This window comes from Nycticebus coucang, chromosome 24 (assembly GCF_027406575.1).
Source record: "Nycticebus coucang isolate mNycCou1 chromosome 24, mNycCou1.pri, whole genome shotgun sequence".
NCBI classification, from domain to species: Eukaryota; Metazoa; Chordata; class Mammalia; order Primates; family Lorisidae; genus Nycticebus; species Nycticebus coucang.
Genome location: NC_069803.1, coordinates 29,558,191 through 29,576,612, shown reverse-complemented (window position 1 = coordinate 29,576,612; position 18,422 = coordinate 29,558,191). Strand labels below are relative to the sequence as shown.

The following is an 18,422-nucleotide window of genomic DNA, read 5'->3' as shown; positions in this document are numbered from 1 at the left end:
CTCCCCTAGCCACCTGCGACACTTCTATTACAGGTCAGGTGGAATCCTCTCCTTCGGGAATCCTTTCCTGACCCCTCCTTTATCTGTTCCTTAAATGCAACAAACATCAGTTTGAACACCTACAATGCAACAGACACAGGGAAAAACAAAAATGAGTAACATGAGGCTCAGCGCCCGTAGCTCAGTGGTTAGGGTGCTGACCACATACACTGGGGCCGGTAGGTTTGAACCCAGCCCCAGCCTGCTAAACAAAAAGGACAACTACGACAACAAAAATAGCCCAGTGTTGTGGCAGGCACCTGTAGCCCCAGCTACTTGGGAGGCTGAGGCAAGAGAATCACTTGAGCCCAAGACTTTGAGGTTGCTGTGAGCTGTGACGCCACAGTACTCTACCGAGGGTGACATATTGAGGCTATGCCTCAAAAAAAAAAAAAAAAAAAAACGAAGGGCCGCGCCTGTGAGCAGGCGCCGGCCCCATATACCAAAAAAAAAAAAAAAAAAAAGTAACATGAGATTCCACTCCCAAAGGGCTTTCAGTCCACAGGAAGAGAAAGACATGTTTGCTTGTTTGTTTCAGACAGAGTCTTAAGCTGTAGCCCTGGTTAGAGTGCCGTGGCTCACAGCAACCTCCAACTTTTGGACTCAAGCAATCCTCTTGCCTCAGTTTTTCTATTATTATTATTATTTTTTTTTTTTTAGTAGAGACGGGGTCTTGCTTTTGCTCAGGCTGGTCTTGAACTCAGTGAGCTCAAGCAATCCACCCGCCTCGGCCTCCCAGAGTGCTAGGATTACAGATATGAGCTACCGCCTGGCCGAGACAGGCGTGTTTTTTTTTTTTTTTTTGTAGAGACAGAGTTTCACTTTATTGTCCTCGGTAGAGTGCTGTGGCATCACACAGCTCACAGCAACCTCCAACTCCTGGGCTTAGACGATTCTCCTGCCTCAGCCTCCCAAGTAGCTGGGACTACAGGCGCCCGCCACAATGCCCGGCTATTTTTTTGTTGCAGTTTGGCCGGGGCTGGGTTTGAACCGGCCACCCTCGGCATATGGGGCTGGCGCCCTGCTCACTGAGCCACAGGCACCGCCCAAGAGACAGGCGTGTTTTAACATGACAGTGCTGCTATTCATTAGAGACACAGGTGGGGAGCACTTGATCCACCCCCAGTCTGATGTAGGTGCCCACCTGGAGACTGTATAGACAAATGCACAATGGCCAGACCACAGATGTGACAGAATTCTGACCCATGCCTCTGCAAAAAACAGTCCAAGGACATCAAACCACAAGATGAGCAGCCATCAGCCCAAAATAGGACTGTCACTAACTATCCTCTGCTTCCAACTCAGGACCAACCAGAAAAAGACAAATATGCTCTTCAAACCAATCACCTAAGACATCCCACTTCTAGTTAACCTGCTTTCCGCTTCCCCAAGCAACAGCCTCCAGAGCACCCAAAGCCTTCCATTTTTTCCACTCTAAAGGTTTCCCACTCCCTCTGAGTGTCTGCCAAGTGCAAGTACAGCAACTCTCTTGCTGCAAGCTGTGAATTAATAGCCTCACTGGTCTGTGCTCATTTGGGTGGTCTTTATTTCCACAAACCTCAGTTCTTCTATGTCCCGTGATTCCTTTCTTCCTCAACTTTGTATATTCTAATTCTTTCTTGTGTGTCTCCCCCCTCATAGTGACAAAGGGACTGTGTCGGAATGGGACGTCTGGCAGAGAACATGCAGTCCTGGAACTTTCAGAGCACAGAGGGGCCAGTCACTCTCAAAGTGCTCTTCCACTCACCCACGGGACACTTTCCTCACTCGGCTGTAATAAGCCCACCCCCTCCTATCAGCGTTGGGTTCTGATTTGTATTCCCAAATCCTAGCATTTAGGAGGCATCGAAGACATTTATGGAATTGCTAGGGCCACTGAAACCTAAGGTTAAGTTCCAAGTTTCTCACAATATCCTTTATCACAAAACGTCAACTCCTACCCCTCCATGTGACTAGAGATAGGGTCTTTCGGGTAAATGAGGTCATAGAGACACAGTAAGATCAGTGACCCTGTAGGAAGAGGAGACACAAGGAGTCTGATTCCCTAGGTGAGGACACAGCAAGTAGACAGCTGTCTGCTAAGCCGAGGAGGGAGGCCTCAGGAGAAAGCAAACTTGTCAGGGCCTTCACCTTGGACTTTTTATAACTCTGAGAAAGTGTAACTGTTGCTGAAGCCACTCTGCCTGGAGGACTTTGTTACAGCACCAGAGATGACCAATACCTAGCCTAAGGTCAAAAGAATTGGCCTAACACTTACAAGAGACATTTAACATACAAGACGTGTTTAAGATACAAATCTAAGATATGTTAAGTATGTGACACCAAGGAAATAGGAGGAAAGCAGGCATGACCTATATAAGGAAGCAGAAAGGATTTAGACTACAGGTAGGATGATGTGCAGACTTAAGGAACTAAGCTGGCTGCAGGCAATGATCTGGACAGACACCAGAGAGGCACAAACACAGAGGCAGCATCCAATTCAAACAATACTTGGAGAATTTCAGATTCAATGGAGCCCAACAGTATTTTCTACACTGTGTTCCCAGGAATAGGAAAGACAAAGTGAATTTCAGGGTAAAAATTAGGTTCAGAAACACCAGGCAAAGTACAAGTTTGCTTTCCTATGGGACTTTCAGAGCCGTTGTGAGCTTTATGAAGCTCCACGAGGGACTATAGCATACAATGTTTCTCAAACCATCCCCCACCCCCATGTGTGAGGTATCGTAAGCAATGAATCTTCCTTGGAAAATAAGGAAGAGCTGATATATCAAGGGAAACTTGGCTACCTTGAGTAACCATACCCTTAACATTTCCGGTTGATGTCAGCCAGGACTTGCTCAACTCCCCTGATGTTCCACCTGACAGAGGGCCTATAAGGGGTGGGTAAAAAGTATATGGGTCTTATGGACCAAATGAGTTCCTCCAAAATCCATATGCTGAAGCCCTAACCCCCAGAGAGGTATTTGGAGGTAGGGCCCTTGAGGTCATTAGATATAGATGATGAAAGTGGAGTCATAAAAATTTTCTCATAATGGGATTTGTGCCCTTAGAAGAGTCTAGAGCACTCCCTACCCTACCCCTCCCAGACATGTGAGGACACAGAGAGAAGGGGCCCTCAGAAGGAACACAGTCAACCAACACTTGATCATAGACTTCGAGGCTATGAGAAATAAGAGTCTGTTGTTTAAGTCACCCAGTCTACAGGATTTCATGGCAGCCTGAGCAGACTAAAGCAGTGACTCTGGTGCTTGTTAACTGTGCTTAAGAAAGTTCCTTAACCTGTCCAGAGTTCAGGTGAAGGAAGGACAGAGCACCTATCTTCAGGAGTGGTTCTGCAGTCTGTGTGCAGGAGTAAGTAGTGAGTGCTCAGTGTGGAGGGCGGCACTTGGTCCCCGCTGACTATGACAGAGAGGATCAGTCTCCCATAAAGTGATTTTCCTCACTGCTGACTACTCCGAATAATTTAAGACAGAGAGTAAAGGAAAGCCAGAAACACTGGCCACTATTTCCTTTCTTTTTTTATAAAATCTTTTTTAGAGACACAGCTCACTCTGTTGCCCAACCTGGAGTGCAGTGGCACAGTCCCAGCTCACTGCAGCCTCAAACTCCCGGACTCAAGTGATCCTCCCAGCTCAGCCTCCTGAATGGCTAGGACTACAGACTACTATACTATCCCTGGATAATTAAAAAAAAAAATTTTTTTTTTTGTGTAAATGTGGTCTTATAATATTATCAAGGTTGGTCTTAAACGTCTAGGCTTGAAATCCTCCCCTCTAGGCCTCACAAAAGTGCTGGGATTACAGGCCTGAGCCATTGTCCTCAGTCAGCCAGTGCTTCTCAATTTCTCTCTCACAAATCTGTCTCCTCTGTGCCAGAGGCGGTAGAGGAGAAGTTCATCTCTGCTTATCCCACCGGCCTACCTCGGTTAGGGGCAGCTGTGTTTTCCCCTCCAGCCCCTGCTCCTTTTAAATAGATTCCTCAGGCTAACCCAGCAAGCCCTGGGAGGCCACCCTCCCAAACAGCTGTTATTTACAGGTCAAAGAAAGATGAACAACAACAGAAAATAACAAAAACCTTTATTTTCAAGTCTCTGTACTAGTGTCAACTAGCAGTTGCCAACAACATGAGGGGTGTTTCCCTACAACCCTTGAATTCTGAATTGTTCAACATATTAAGAGTCACAAATATATCAGCTTAAGGACTAAACAAGTCATTTTTCTATAAAGGCCACTGGTTACACCAGGAAGGTAGCCAGCTCTCTGCCCCTTGGTGCCTCTGTCCCAGCGGGAGCAGCCAGGCAGGAGCTGAACTTTCATCAGTGGATCTGAGGGGGAACAAGGAAAGAAAACCCTACTTTCCTATTCCTCGGAGTTTCAGAAACAAAACACAACATCTGCAAAGCACTGTTGGAAGCAAGGCATTCTCCCACAGGCTCTCGTTGTCACTGTCCTGTCACAGGAGCTTTTTCCCTTACCTGGGGTCATGGTTCTTCTCATCCTGCACAACGGCAGAATTGGGCAGGAAAAATTAACAACTGGAAAAGGAAAACATCTAATCTTCTGAGAACTCTGCTCAGACTCCACTCCAGAGAGATGAATATGGATAATACTGATGCCCCAGCCCACCCTGCCCGCTGCTCCCCGCCCACACCCTCCTCTCTGCACACTCAGGCATCAAGTCCCCAGAAGGCAGGATTCCCTGAAGACGGTCCTGAACGCCTTAGGAGAGCTGGGATTGCTCCAGCTTCTCAGGGGACAACTGGGGCTGGCAATGCGGGCACCACCAGGTGAGTCTCTGGAACCCGCCAGGGGGCCCGAGCGCCTCCCTCAGGACCTGGTGCCCAGCAGGGCACTGTTCTTTCTGGTAGATCTGTGTGTGCTGGGGTTTGCCTTGGAACTTGCCCTGAAGCCAGCCTGTACTGAACTCTACCACGTGGTCCACCAGAGCCTTGAGATACGAAGGACTCAGGAGCGAACCAAGAGCCAGCGGGTGGATCCCAGCTCTGTATAAGGCTTCATTCTTAATGATGTTCCCTGAAAAAAAAAAAAACAGAGAGAGGATAAGGGAAGGAAACGGGGCACCTGCCATATGAAGCCATCAACAAGTAAGCCAAGCCACGCCAGTATGATGGCAGCAGGGATGGGAGGAAGGCCAGAGTCAGCTCTGCCTCAGCCTGGGGGTCCTGGACAAGTCGGCAATCTAAGGCTACTTCCCTGTCTATAGAATGGGTTTGGACATTTACTAAGATGAAATAAAACTCAAGCATGACCCATATCACAGCAAAGAGGAGATCAAACATGGCTCAGGCACCAGACTGTCTGGACTTAAATCCCTGCCCAACCACCAGATTCTTTCCATCTCTTTGGATGGCTCCTCGGCCTCTTCAAGCTTCCCCTTCCTTGTCTATAAGGCAACAGCTTACCTGTTTTTTTTTGAGACAGAGTCTCACTATGTCACCCTCAATAAAGTGCCATGGCATCGCAGCTCACAGTAACCTCAAACTCTTGGGCTTAAGTGATTCTCTTGCCTCAGCCTCCCAAGTAGCTGGAACTACAGGCGCCTGCCACAATGCCCAGCTATTTTTCATTGCAGTTGTCATTGTTTTTTAGCTGGCCTGGGCCAGGTTCGAACCCACCAACTTTGGTGTACGTGGCTGGTGCCGTAACCACTGTGCTACAGACGCTGAGCCCAGTAGCTCTTCTCCCCACCTCAGAATGCTCACAGTTTCATTGCTCAGGCCACCTGAGCAGAGAGGGAAACTGCCCTTTCTATCAAGCCTTATAGGAATCTGATGTTAATTAAGTCTTATCCGTGCTTTGACCAACAGGAAACTCCATCTGCCCAAAAGCAGCACCCACCAGCAGATGAGCACTCCTCTGTCAGCAAACTGCACAACATTAGGTTCCTAGCAGACACTGGTCAAGCATCTCCCACGTGCTGGACACCTCCTTGGGTACACACAACACATGGCCCTTCAACAAGGCTGTGGGAAGCTCACAACTGTTAATGCAATCAGGGTGCCGAACTCTGAAGCCAAAGACAGAAGTCAGGAACTGCCTGATCCAACCCCCTCAGTTTAAAAACAAGGGAAGGGAAGCCAAGGACATTATGTGGTCACCTCAAGACCAAGAGTACTGGCACAGCTGGGCTGGGTCTCAGGTCTTGGGACTATCAGAACAGTGACTTTTCCACGAAGCAACTCTATTGGGTTTGTTCCTGCCCCATCAATCTTACCTAACCCTGAGAAGTATCTCTGGTCCAACAGTGTATAGCAGACAGGCCGGGCCTGGCCCAAGGCTTCCAAAGCTTGTTCTCGATGGAACTTATCAGACAAGATGTCACAGGTGTGTTCAACCATGGGGGAAGAGCTCCAAGACATCTGACAGTTGTAAAATACCAGGAAGCCACCACCACCAAAATGCAGGACCAACCTGAGCAGAAAGAACAGATCACAGGTGCACGTTACCACAATATGCACGTAGTCAGATCAGACATAGGGTCTGTGACTTAGGACGGTTCCACTTACTATTTTTTGACTTTATGGTGGTACAAAAGTGATATGCATTCAGTAGAAGCCATACTTTACTCATACAACCATTCCTTCTTTCATTTTCAGTTCAGTATTTAATAAATTACATGATATTCAACTTTAATATAAAATAGGCTTTGTGGGGCCGGGCATGGTGGCTCACGCCTGCAATCTTAGCACCCTGGGAGGTGGACTGCCCTGAGTTCACAGCTTTGAGACCAGCCTGAGCAAGAGTGAGACATGGTCTCTAAAAATAGCCAGGCATTGTGGTGGGCACCTGTAGACCCAGCTACTCGGGAGGCTGAGGAAAGAGGCCCAAGAGTTAGAGGTTGCTGTGAGCTGTGATGCCACAGCACTCTACCAAGGGTGACAAAGTAAGACTTTTTTTTTTTTTGTAGAGACAGAGTCTCACTGTACCGCCCTCGGGTAGAGTGCCGTGGCGTCACACGGCTCACAGCAACCTCTAACTCTTGGGCTTACGCGATTCTCTTGCCTCAGCCTCCCGAGCAGCTGGGACTACAGGCACTCGCCACAACACCCGGCTATTTTTTGTTGCAGTTTGGCCGGGGCTGGGTTTGAACCCGCCACCCTCGGCATATGGGGCCGGCACCCTACTCACTGAGCCACAGGCGCCGCCCAAAGTAAGACTTTTTTAAAAAAAAAAAATACACATACATGATAACAATACATGTTTAAAGAAGGAAATGTGGGGGAAAAAAAAGAAAAGTCTACAGTCCAAGAGGTGTGGTAACTTGAATAAAACAGGGTTTATCAGGTAGAAAAGAGGGAACAGAGGCTTAGCAGCCACTACATCAGGGCCTGGGTAACATTTATCAAAAAAAGACACCACCACACATACCCCCACGAGCTTTCTGATTGCCAAGGACAGAGCAGAAACCTTGCAAACTTTGATAAAGAAATAACAAGCTACTTTGTAAGGGAAGATCATCAGACAGGAGCTGGGCTGAGCACCTGACAGAGAAGGAACCCTGGGCTACACATGTGGCCTCAGCCGCACTCACACGTAGAAGGAGCAGGGCAACTGTCACTAAGCAGGGACTCAGAAGGACATCTTTGCGTCACATCTGACATCATTACTCAAGAGAAAATGCACACCCAGTGGAAATTCACTCAGCAGGGATCTCAAAACAGGAGAGCATGAAGCCGGAAAAGCTGCCTACAAGATGGGTCTGAGAAGCTGTGCTGAAGCCGTACAGCTGACCTGCTTAGCTCACAGCCTTCCCCACATCAGTACAGCCGGCCTGCTTAGCTCACAGCCTTCCCCACATCAGTACAGCCGGCCTGCTTAGCTCACAGCCTTCCCCACATCAGTACAGCCGGCCTGCTTAGCTCACAGCCTTCCCCACATCAGTACAGCCAGCCTGCTTAGCTCACAGCCTTCCCCACATCAGTACAGCCGGCCTGCTTAGCTCACAGCCTTCCCCACATCAGTACAGCCAGCCTGCTTAGCTCACAGCCTTCCCCACATCAGTACAGCCGGCCTGCTTAGCTCACAGCCTTCCCCACATCGGTACAGCCGGCCTGCTTAGCTCACAGCCTTCCCCACATCAGTACAGCCGGCCTGCTTAGCTCACAGCCTTCCCCACATCAGTACAGCCGGCCTGCTTAGCTCACAGCCTTCCCCACATCAGTACAGCCGGCCTGCTTAGCTCACAGCCTTCCCCACATCAGTACAGCCGGCCTGCTTAGCTCACAGCCTTCCCCACATCAGTACAGCCGGCCTGCTTAGCTCACAGCCCTCCCCACATCAGTACAGCCGACCTGCTTACCCTAGTCTACCCCGCATACCTCCATGTTCATCTAGGTAAGGTTCCTCCATGATTGTGAGGATGTTTACCTCAAAAGACTTTGGGGGAGATATAACACTTAGAGAGTAAGTGATGTTATATTGTTAGAGTAAGGGTTATTAATATGTTATTTAAGTACTTTACATTGTTAAAGTAAAGGTTATCTTTATGTTTTCTTTAATGATTCTTTTAGATAAAGTGAAAATTTTCTAGGTTTGAAGAAGATAGACAAATGGCTAACAAACATGAAAAACTGCTCATCATCCCTGATCATCAGAGAAATGCAAATCAAAACCACCCAGAGATATCACCTAACCCCAGTGAGAATGGCCCGCATCACAAACTCTCAAAGCTGCAGATGCTGGTGTGGATGTGGAGAGAGGGAACACTTTACACTACTGGTGAGACTGCAAACTAATACAACTTTTTTTGGAAGAAACTATGGAGAATCCTCAAAGAACTCAAATTAGACCTTCCATTTAATCCTGCAATCCCATTACTGGGCATCTACCCAAAAGGAAAAAAAAATCATTTTACCATAAGGACATTTGCACTAGACTGTTTATGGCAGCTCGATTTACAATTACCAAAATGTGGAAACAACCTAATTGCCCACCAACCCAGGAATGGACTAACAAGCTGTGATATATTTATACCATGGAATACTATTCAGCCATTAAAAGAGATGGAGGCTTTACATCTTTTGTATTAACCTGGATGGAGGTGGAACACATTCTTCTTAGTAAAGCATCACAAGAATGGAGAAGCAAGAATCCAACGTACTCAATTCTAACATGAAGGCAGCAGATGAGCTAATATATGGTGGAGGGTAGGGGAATGAGGGAGCGGGGAGAGAGAGGAAGTGGGAGGGGGATGGGGGATCATGGTGTATGCACACCTCTTAGGGGTGGGACACAATTATAAGAGGTACTTTATATAACAAATGCAATCAGCACAACCTCATTCTTTGTACTCTCAATGAATCCCAAACAACAATAAAAAAAAAAAATTTCTAGGTTTGTTTCCTTACATCCCATTATGAAAACTACAAAAATTGTAACTGAGGCAGAACAGATTTGAGAGGCTACTCTCACTGTTCCCAGGAATGCTGGCCTTCTGACAATAAAGCTGGGTGGACCCAATCCTGTCTCTACATATTGGCTGGACAATCACAGGTGGCCCGACCTTCTTCATGCAGTAACAACTTCTTGGATGAAAACTTATTAACAGCACTGGGTTTATGACATGTATAACATGTAGTGTGAGATCTAAATGGGCTGGGATGATGACAGTGCAACTATGAACTCCAGTGCAAGCGTTAGGAAAGAATTCTTTCTTTGGTTTTCTTTTCTTCTCAAGAAAATGAAGTTTGTTTGGGAAAAAGACATTACATGTATGCCATAGTAAACTATGGGCGCACTCAGGGAGGTTAGGGAAGACAAAGGTATTTATTTATTTACTTATTTATTGGTTTGTTTTTGTTTTTTTTGAGACAGACTCTGACCAAGCTAGAGGCCCATGGCATAAGCCTATCTCACAGCAACCTCAAACTCCTGGGCTCAAGTGATCCTCTTGCCTCAGCCTCCTGAGTACCTGGGACTACATGTGCCTGCCACCACATCTGGCCAATTTTTTCTATTTAGTAGGAACGGGGTATCCCTCTCGTTCAGGTTAGTCTCAAACTCCTGGCCTCAAGCCCTCATTCTGCCTAGGATCACAGGCCTGAGCCACCAGACTAGCCAATCAAGAGTTTTTTTTATTTAACCCTGAGGACTCCATTTCCCCCTTTCAATAAAAATCTTTCTCTGAAAGCATCACCGACCAATCATCTTGCAGTTAGGTTTTTTTCCCTTTCTTTTTTGAAACATAATAACTGTATATATTTACAGGGTCAAAGTGATTTTTGATATATATTCACAGTATGTAATGACTAAAACAGTAATTAGGATCATCAACGCAAACATTCATCATTTCTTTCATTTCTTTGTATTGGAAAGGAAAGAATTCTTTTTTTTTTTTTGAGACAGTGTGTCACTTTGTCCCCCTGTGTACAGTGCTGTGGCATCACAGCTCACAGCAACCTCAAACTCTTGTGCTTTAAGCCGCCATCTTGCCTCAGCATCCTGAGTAGCAGGGACTACAGGTGCCACCACAACACAGGGCTAGAAAAGAATTCTTGAAACAAAGTTACCTGTTTAATATGCATTTAATATTAAATTAATTATATTATGTGTATTTAATATTAATTTAATTATATTACATGTACTCATAGGACTAATATTCTTTTTTTTTTTTTTCAGTTTTGGCTGGGGCCGGGCTTGAACCTGCCACCCCCGGTGCATGGCCGGCACTCTATTCCTTGAGCCACAGGCGCCACCCAGAACTGATATTCTAAACTAGCTCAGCAAACTCAAGAGTTGGGTGGATTTGGCAGAGAAAAGAAGCAGCATGCATAAATATCTTAAAGGACTCATCACAGAGGTGGGGAGAGTGAGCAAAAAAAGTTTTAATGATAAAGAAGTTATTAATTTTGATATTATTAAAAATTGGACAGTTATTAAAAGAAAAACTACAGTTTTTATTTAAAGGTAAGGCAATTACCAAGAGAACTAGGATGAATACCAACAGGTCCAAATCCATGAGGATGAGGCTTGGCACCTGTAGCTCAGCGGCTAGGGCACCAGCCACACACACAGGAGCTGGTGGGTTCGAACCCAGCCCAGGCCTGCTAAACAACGACAACTACAACAAAAAAATAGCCGGGTATTGTGGCGAGCACCTGTAGTCCCAGCTACTAGGAGGCTGAGGCAAGAGAATCGCTTAAGCCCAAGAGTTTGAGGTTGCTGTGAGCTGTGAAGCCACAGCATTCTACCAAGAGCAACACAGTGAGACTCTGTCTCAAGAAAAAAAAAAAATCAACGAGGATGAAAAAACAAAAGAAACTTCATAAATCAACAGAAAGTACAATGAATGGAAAAATCCAAGTATCATAATTGTTACATTTCAAAACAAAGAGGTTCAGTTTGAGTTTAAAAAGACAGAGTCAATGAAGCTGCTTATAAGAAACAAACCTAAAATAAGTGAAAACTAAATGTAAAAACACCTAGAACTGCAAAAAAACTAAGGAGTTGGCAAACTGAACAGTGTCAACACTGAAAACCACCACAGACATTGTCAGAGGACACAGGATAGACTTGAAACAAAGTTGGCAACACATATCAGGAAGACTCAACAGATTGGTAAAGGGTATACCCACACTCAAAGTTAGAAAGAATTCAGCTAAGCTAGCACTTCTGAAAGGCCTTAAGAAGGTGCAGGGTAACAATATTCATTCTCATCAACCATTACTTACTCCTCTGGGAATTGACACTAAGAAAATGACCCTAAACAGAGTTGATACATAAAATATTGTTAAAAATATTTATAGATTAGGGTGGTGCTTGTGGCTCAAAGGAGTAGGGCGCCGGCCCCATGTGCTGGAGGTGTTGGGTTCGGGCCCAGGCCCAGCCAAAAACTGCCAAAAAAAAAAAATTATAGATTAACAACTGGTAAAATCTTGTCCCTAAATTGAGGACATACTACTCAAGCCATAAAATGTTCTTCAGACACCTTCCATACTAAAGTTCCACATCGGTGGGGAAAATTCTCCCCTTCTCCAAGCTACCCCTGGGTGCCCAATCCTGCCCACAGTCTAAGGCAGTGTTTTTCAACTGGTGTGCCATGCCACACTCGTGTGCTGTGAGAGGATCTTAGCTGTGCTGCAAGAATTTTCCAAGACCATTAATTATTTTTAAAAGACGTTCAAAGCACAGTAAGTATAGTCTTTTTACTCTGTTTTTTGATCAACGTAATTTAAGAGTGTGCTGTGGAAGTTTAACTATAGGTTCAAGTGTGCTATGACATAAAAAAGGTTGATTAACACTAGCCTAGGGCCGATAGGAACGCTTTAGATCCTACAAAGACCCAGATGGCCACACGGTTACCTTGGAATAGGATCCTTCCAATCACCTTTCTTGTTGGCTTTCTTTGCTCTAGAGAACTCGTTCACCCGAACACTGCCAAACAAACCAAAACGGATCTGCAGCCACCTCTCAGGTCCTTCTGCATGCGGGTCTCCTCTCAAACAGCCGGCGCCATCACCTCCCTGGGGAGCAACAAGCTCTGTAGAATGTAAGGCCCCATCACAGGTCCCCTGTCTGCCAGGCCCCCAGGCCTCTTTCCTCTGTGCTCCTTTTCGTGGATTCTCTGGCAGTGGGTTGTTGTCACCAGGGGGCTCCACTTCTTCATCTGGATCAAATCTAAGGTATAATTTCTTTCCATGGACCTAGGAAAAAATGAACATGGATCTAAGCCTTAAAGATCCAGAAAGGGGATGAGGAGTATGCAGGCACTTGTCCTACTGCAAATTTCATCCTTCTTGCCTCTCCCATGAAGTTTTCCCAAGTGGGAAATTGGGAAAATTTGGGGCCCAAATTTTACTCTTTTACTCCAGTGGTGTGAGAAGTTAGTGCATGGTTTTCTGAGTCATTGAAAGGAAATGGAACAATTAGTTAACGATGAAATAGAATTGTTCTAGATAGCAGAGCTACCCTAGAATACCTGAGTGGAATTGGCTCCAACTTCTCACGGATTAGCTAAGAAATAAATACAAGTTGTCACTCTTCCACTTAATTCATAATATATATTTCTATGCTAGAAATAATAAGCATGTGTGCACACACACAGTGACAGCAGCTAAAGCAATATTTTGCAAAAACCAGTACCCTTCGCTACTCTTTCAGCCAGCAAAATTGGACTTTATAAAAATAACAGCAATAAGAGAAGTGGGAATCTAAACTAGAGCTAAGAGATTAAGTAACTTGCTTAATCTCACAGAGCTAAACTCACTGAGTTATTCTGCAAATATTTCTCTGGGCCTCCTTTGTGCCAGGAACACAGCTAAGTGCTGAGGATACTGTTCATCCGTTGCCTATACTCAGGGGCTAGACAGTTCAGCAATAAGGCTCTGAGGGCAGGAAGCACAGAAGTAGAGTCTCTACCCTGATATGAAGCAGGCTTCTGAAGACACGATAGCTAAACGGAAGCCGGAATACAGACTAGGAATTACCATGGTAAACTGAGGGGACAATGATGGGGGCAGAGTTTGGAGAAAAGGGAAGACCTGCCCAAGCAGGGGAGTAGCAGGTCCAAACCATCAGCTGAAAGACTGTTAGAGATAGATTTGGGGCAGGAAAAGTAGGCTGGAGATGAAGGCAGGGGTCAGACCACAAAGAGCCCCTTGAAGGGATTCTGACTCCTGCTCAGGGGCAAATGTAAGTGGATTTGAACCTACATCGGAGGCTCTCCTTCCTTCCCTCCCCATGGCTGGCCACACAGGCTCAAACGTGGCTCCCAGTCCAAGGTGCACATTAGACGAGCTGAACAGAATCCTTGCTGACCCTGTCAGTGGGGGTCTCCAGTTTGCACACGTCTTCTTTACAGTTTCACAGTTGACTGTGATGCCCACTTCTTTTTTTTTTTTTTTATGTGGTACTAAGCCTGCCCTTTATTCATTAGAAAGCTCAACAATACTGCCCACTCCTAATGTTACAAGATATGAGTGAAAAAAGTTTCAAATGTTAGTTATATACATTTGGATATCAATCTGGGAAGAAAAAACAGTAGAGAAATTTGTCTTTAAAAATATTAACACCGTGATACGTCTCATAGTGAAATGTCTATTAGTGTCTAGCAAAGCTTAAGATGACAAAACACTCAACATTGTATTTCCAAGATTTATCAAATGTCATTCTTCAAAAATATTTTAAGAGAGATACTAATATTCAATTCTTGTTGCACAGTTTTACTTTCTGCTACTAGTGATTGCTCTTTTAATATTATCTTCAGAATCTGAGAAACATGAGTAGACACATTTTCTGGAATAGACCTGAGAGATCCAGGTGCTACTGTGGTAATGCTGTCTAATGCAGAGACACCGGAAGACAGTAGATTACCAAACAAGGGTTGGTGAACTTCTAAGCATGGCCTTTTGTTTTGAGCCGCCATCCTTAATTCATTCTTCCATATAACTAAACAGAATACTTAAGTTTTTGCCAAAAATATACTGAGCTTCTGCACTGTGTTGAGCAACTGCCTTCTTCTGATCCAGTTTGGAATGGAGACCAGACACATCTTTCATGGTGTCTTCAACTGTGCTAAGCAGTTTCCAAAACTGATGTGATGTATTCTTCTTTAACAAGTTGTAATTTAATTTCTTACACATGTTTTTAAGTGCTTTCAAGTTCCTGTGTCTTATTTTTAGGTCTTGTTTACACTAGACAAATTCATTTTTATTAGTGGTCAACAACTCTGTAACCCTGCTTAGTTCCTCCTCAATGGCACCAATTTTTTCAATCAGTTCCACAATCTGTTTTTCTTTAACAGTTAATTTTCCATTCATGGCTCATGCCTCCAAGTCAGCCGTGGAGTGCTCCACCTCCCACCTCTCTCTGGCCACTGCCAGGCCACCTCTTCTCATCAGACCCAGACTCCGTGGAGTGCTCCTCCTCCCACCTCTCTCTGGCCACTGCCAGGACACCTCTTCTCATCAGACCCAGACTCCGTGGAGTGCTCCTCCTCCCACCTCTCTCTGGCCACCACCAGGCCACCTCTTCTCATTAGACCGGACTCCGCAACCCAGCTGGTGGTGCTTCAGTTGTGTTGCTAATTGAGATCGCCTGTGATGCCCACTTCGGGCTGAGCTTCGCTGGAGCCCCAGCTTGGGTATCTTGGGCTGGGGGAAGTGACAGCCTGACACATCTGGGGCAGATTCCAGGGGAGCTGCCAGTCCACCACCCACAGGAGATGAATGCTCACCTGGGTGTCCTGGAACCACAGTGCCTGGAGGCCAGCAGGGCAGAACTTCTTACTGCTGCCCCCCGTCTTGACTACCTGCTGGCCCACAAAGGGGGATACCAAACAGTGATACTTCCTCACAGCCGGCCCTTCGGGCATCCCTGCAAACAGAAATGGACAAAAGAGGCCACTGTCTCATTTTCTTCCTCTCATGCACTTCTGACAGGTGCCAAGCCCCAAGCAGCCGTTCTTTACAGCGATTCTAAAGCCACCAACTTTGGGAGCAAATATGGCCCCAAAGGGAGCCTGGACAGGGGTGGGGAGTCAGATCACAGAGAAGGACAAGCTGCAGCAGGGTGTGGCCAGCTTTGCAGGACGTCTCCCTTTCCAAACCCCTCTGACCTTTCTTCACACAGCAAATACTGAACACCAACAGTATGCTAGCTGTCATATAGGGGAGACCATCCACTTTAACATGGTGACAACTGTAAGGGGCATAAAGACCCCAAAGTGGACCGGGCCTGCCCCACGTACAGGAGAGAAGCGCACAAGATAACCAAACACAGACAGACGTCAGAATCACAAGTGCAGACCCTCCAACCATGCTGGTGCAGCTTACCTGCCAATAATTACCCCTGATAACTGAGAAACAACTGTGGTTTCCCATGGGGGCCTACCTGTGACCCCTTCTTTCCCTGCCCCACATCATCCCAGACCACTGAGAGACACCTGTATAAGGCAGTCTCGAGTGCCTGGGTGACTAGGCACACTGCTAACCATCTGTTCTCACACCAGCATGAGATTCTATAAAGTTATGGTGAAAATAAAAAAACAAAAACAAAAACAAAAACTAGGTACCTGGCATGGTGATATTTCAGTGATTCTAAAAAACACATTTAGGCTCGGTGCCTGTAGTTCAGCAGCTAGGGCATTGAGCATATATACAGGGGCTGGCAGGTTCGAACCCGGCCCAGGCCTGCCAAACAACTATGACAACTGCAACCAAAAACAGATTGTTGTTCTGATAGGCACCTATAGTCCCAGCTACTTGGGAGGCTGAGGCAGAATTGCATAAGCCCAAGAGTTGGAGGTTGCTGTGAGCTGTGATGCCACAGTATTCTACCCAGGGTGACATACGGAAACTGTCTCCAAAAAACAAATAAATAAATAAAATAAAAAACACATTTAAAAATATTTTTTAAATCTCGGACATGAGAATGCTTCTTACAATGGATACATTCTCACAGTTTCATTAGCAGCACATTAAAAAACGTGCACCTTACTTGATGGTGCCTCTGACTGGCTGAACTGTGGTGACATTTCCCCTAATCAGCCTCTCAAGACACTTTAGAAGGAATCCCCACAAAGCAGCATGGGTGGAAGGAGACGTGCCAGACACAGCTGATGGTAACCAGTTCTCTGTTTTCTGATGCTCTCCTAGGGAGGAAGCTTCTGGAAATGCCTCCCTTCGAAAGGCACCAAGTCGACACATGCACATGTTTCTTTTGGGTATTTTTATGGAGCTAGACAAGTAGGCAAGCTGCCCTTACAATAGACTTAAATGGTGAGAAGCGGAAGAGGCCTGGAAGGGACATGGACCTCCCCCATTCCCGAGCCTCTCCCCACACGGGGGTTAAAGTCTGGAGAGTGGGCTCCCTGGTAAAGGAGAGTTAGAGGGTCATCACCGTGGCCCCTCTTTCAAGGTACACCATTCCTCAAGAGTCTAGGGCAGCGCCTGTGGCTCAAAGGAGTAAGGCGCTGGCCCCATATACCAGAGGTGGCGGGTTCAAACTCGGCCCTGGCCAGAAACTGCAAAAAAAAAAAAAGTCTAAAAAATGCCTGCTTTCCCCAACACTTTCTGGGAGCGCAGAGCCCAGACTGACGTCACCAGAGGCCTGCCAGAGCCAACTGGGGAGGCACTGTGGTAAACAAGCAAAAAGAAAATATTCAACTAGGAGTGCGGATATCTTTAAGAGGCGCTTATTTGTTCTTTGAGTTTTCACGCCAAAAAATTTCGTGCGGACAAAGTGCACCCGCCTGGGGCCGCGCTGCGTGGACCCGGGAGCGTCAGCGCCCCGCAGAGCAGGAGGCAGGGCCTGGTTCCCTCCGGTCTCCTCCTCTCCCCACTGCACCGCCCATGAGGCCGCGGGTCCACGGGAGGAGAGGGTGTGGAGGCTGGACTCACCGGCTCAGCTCCGCGCACAAATGCCGGGAGGACCAAGAGCCAACACCTGCGCGTAGCTGCGTCCCCAGCTCTCAGGGCTGAAGGCGGAGCCCACCAGTAGCCAGGCCGGGTGTCTTGGCTCCTCCTCCGACTTGACGGGAACTCGGGCTTGGGGGCGGAGTCGGGGCGCAGACACCGCCCCCAAGGCTGAGCGCAGGAGGCGGGGCTCGTCCTCTGGGGGTGGGACTTCTGGGCTCCTTCGTGTAAAGCTGTAGCCTAGGGCTGGCGTCAGGGCGCAGACTCCGCCTAGGAGGCTGTGCGCAGGAGGCGGGGCTTGTCCCCTGATTGGTCAACGTGTGGCTCCCGTCACCCGGATAGAGGGCCGGGCGCTAGCTCGCGTCAGGCCTGAGGGGTATGGACTCCTCCCTTGGGGGGGTGGAGCCTCCCCCTACAGGTGACTACAGCAAGAGGGGCCGCGGCCGAGGGTCGGCAGCAAAAGCTGGAGTGGGGGAAGGACAGAGGTTAGGGTTAGGATTGGAGCCGAAGTAAAACATTCTTGGAACATTTATTGTGTCATGGAGATAGTTTCTGAGAAAGGTCCTGAGTGGCTGAATGGAAGAGCAGGTGGTTCAGTCGAAGGGCCTTTCCATTGGCCCGAAGGACTTAGGTTGTCAAAATTCTTATGAATTTTTTTTTAATGGTGGTTTTTTTTTGCTTTTGAATATTATTTGAATTTTTACTATAAGCAAATGTTGCTTAAAATGTTTGTGTATTAAATTTTTTTTTTTTTTTTTTTTGCAGTTTTTGGCCGGGGATGGGTTTGAACCCACCACCTCCGGCATATGGGGCTGGCGCCCTACCCCTTTGAGCTACGAGTGCCACCCTTAAATTTTTATTTCTAAGCATAAAAGAGATAAAATACTAGGCTACCTAAAGACAGTATGTTCTATTGATGTTGGTTCTCCAAGGAGTATGAGGAGCCAACTCTTTCCAGGAACTCATGGGGGAAGTTCGGGAAACCGTTCAAGCAGACGTTCAGGAAATGTCC

General features: G+C 46.7%; 1 protein-coding gene across 1 annotated transcript; it reads right to left on the bottom strand.

Moving 5' to 3' along the window:
• Positions 1 to 4,095: 4,095 nt before the first annotated feature.
• NEIL2 (nei like DNA glycosylase 2) lies at positions 4,096 to 17,410 on the bottom strand. Its single transcript, XM_053578748.1, has 5 exons — positions 17,396 to 17,410; positions 15,232 to 15,371; positions 12,360 to 12,700; positions 6,274 to 6,470; positions 4,096 to 5,072 (listed from the first exon to the last, which is right to left on the bottom strand). Exons 2-5 carry the CDS (start codon positions 15,367 to 15,369, stop codon positions 4,759 to 4,761), a joined length of 990 nt encoding a protein of 329 aa, XP_053434723.1. The 5' UTR covers positions 15,370 to 15,371; positions 17,396 to 17,410; the 3' UTR covers positions 4,096 to 4,758.
• Positions 17,411 to 18,422: the final 1,012 nt, after the last annotated feature.

Excerpts from the sequence above, each read along its gene's own strand:
- NEIL2 (XM_053578748.1), bottom strand. The coding sequence starts at position 15,369 with ATGCCCGAAGGGCCGGCTGTGAGGAAGTATCACTGTTTGGTATCCCCC. Across the intron at positions 12,701-15,231 it reads TGTGGTTCCAGGACACCCAG|GTCCATGGAAAGAAATTATA; the intron begins GTGAGCATTCAT and ends ATTTTTTCCTAG. Across the intron at positions 6,471-12,359 it reads TGGAAGGATCCTATTCCAAG|GTTGGTCCTGCATTTTGGTG; the intron begins GTAACCGTGTGG and ends CTTTCTGCTCAG.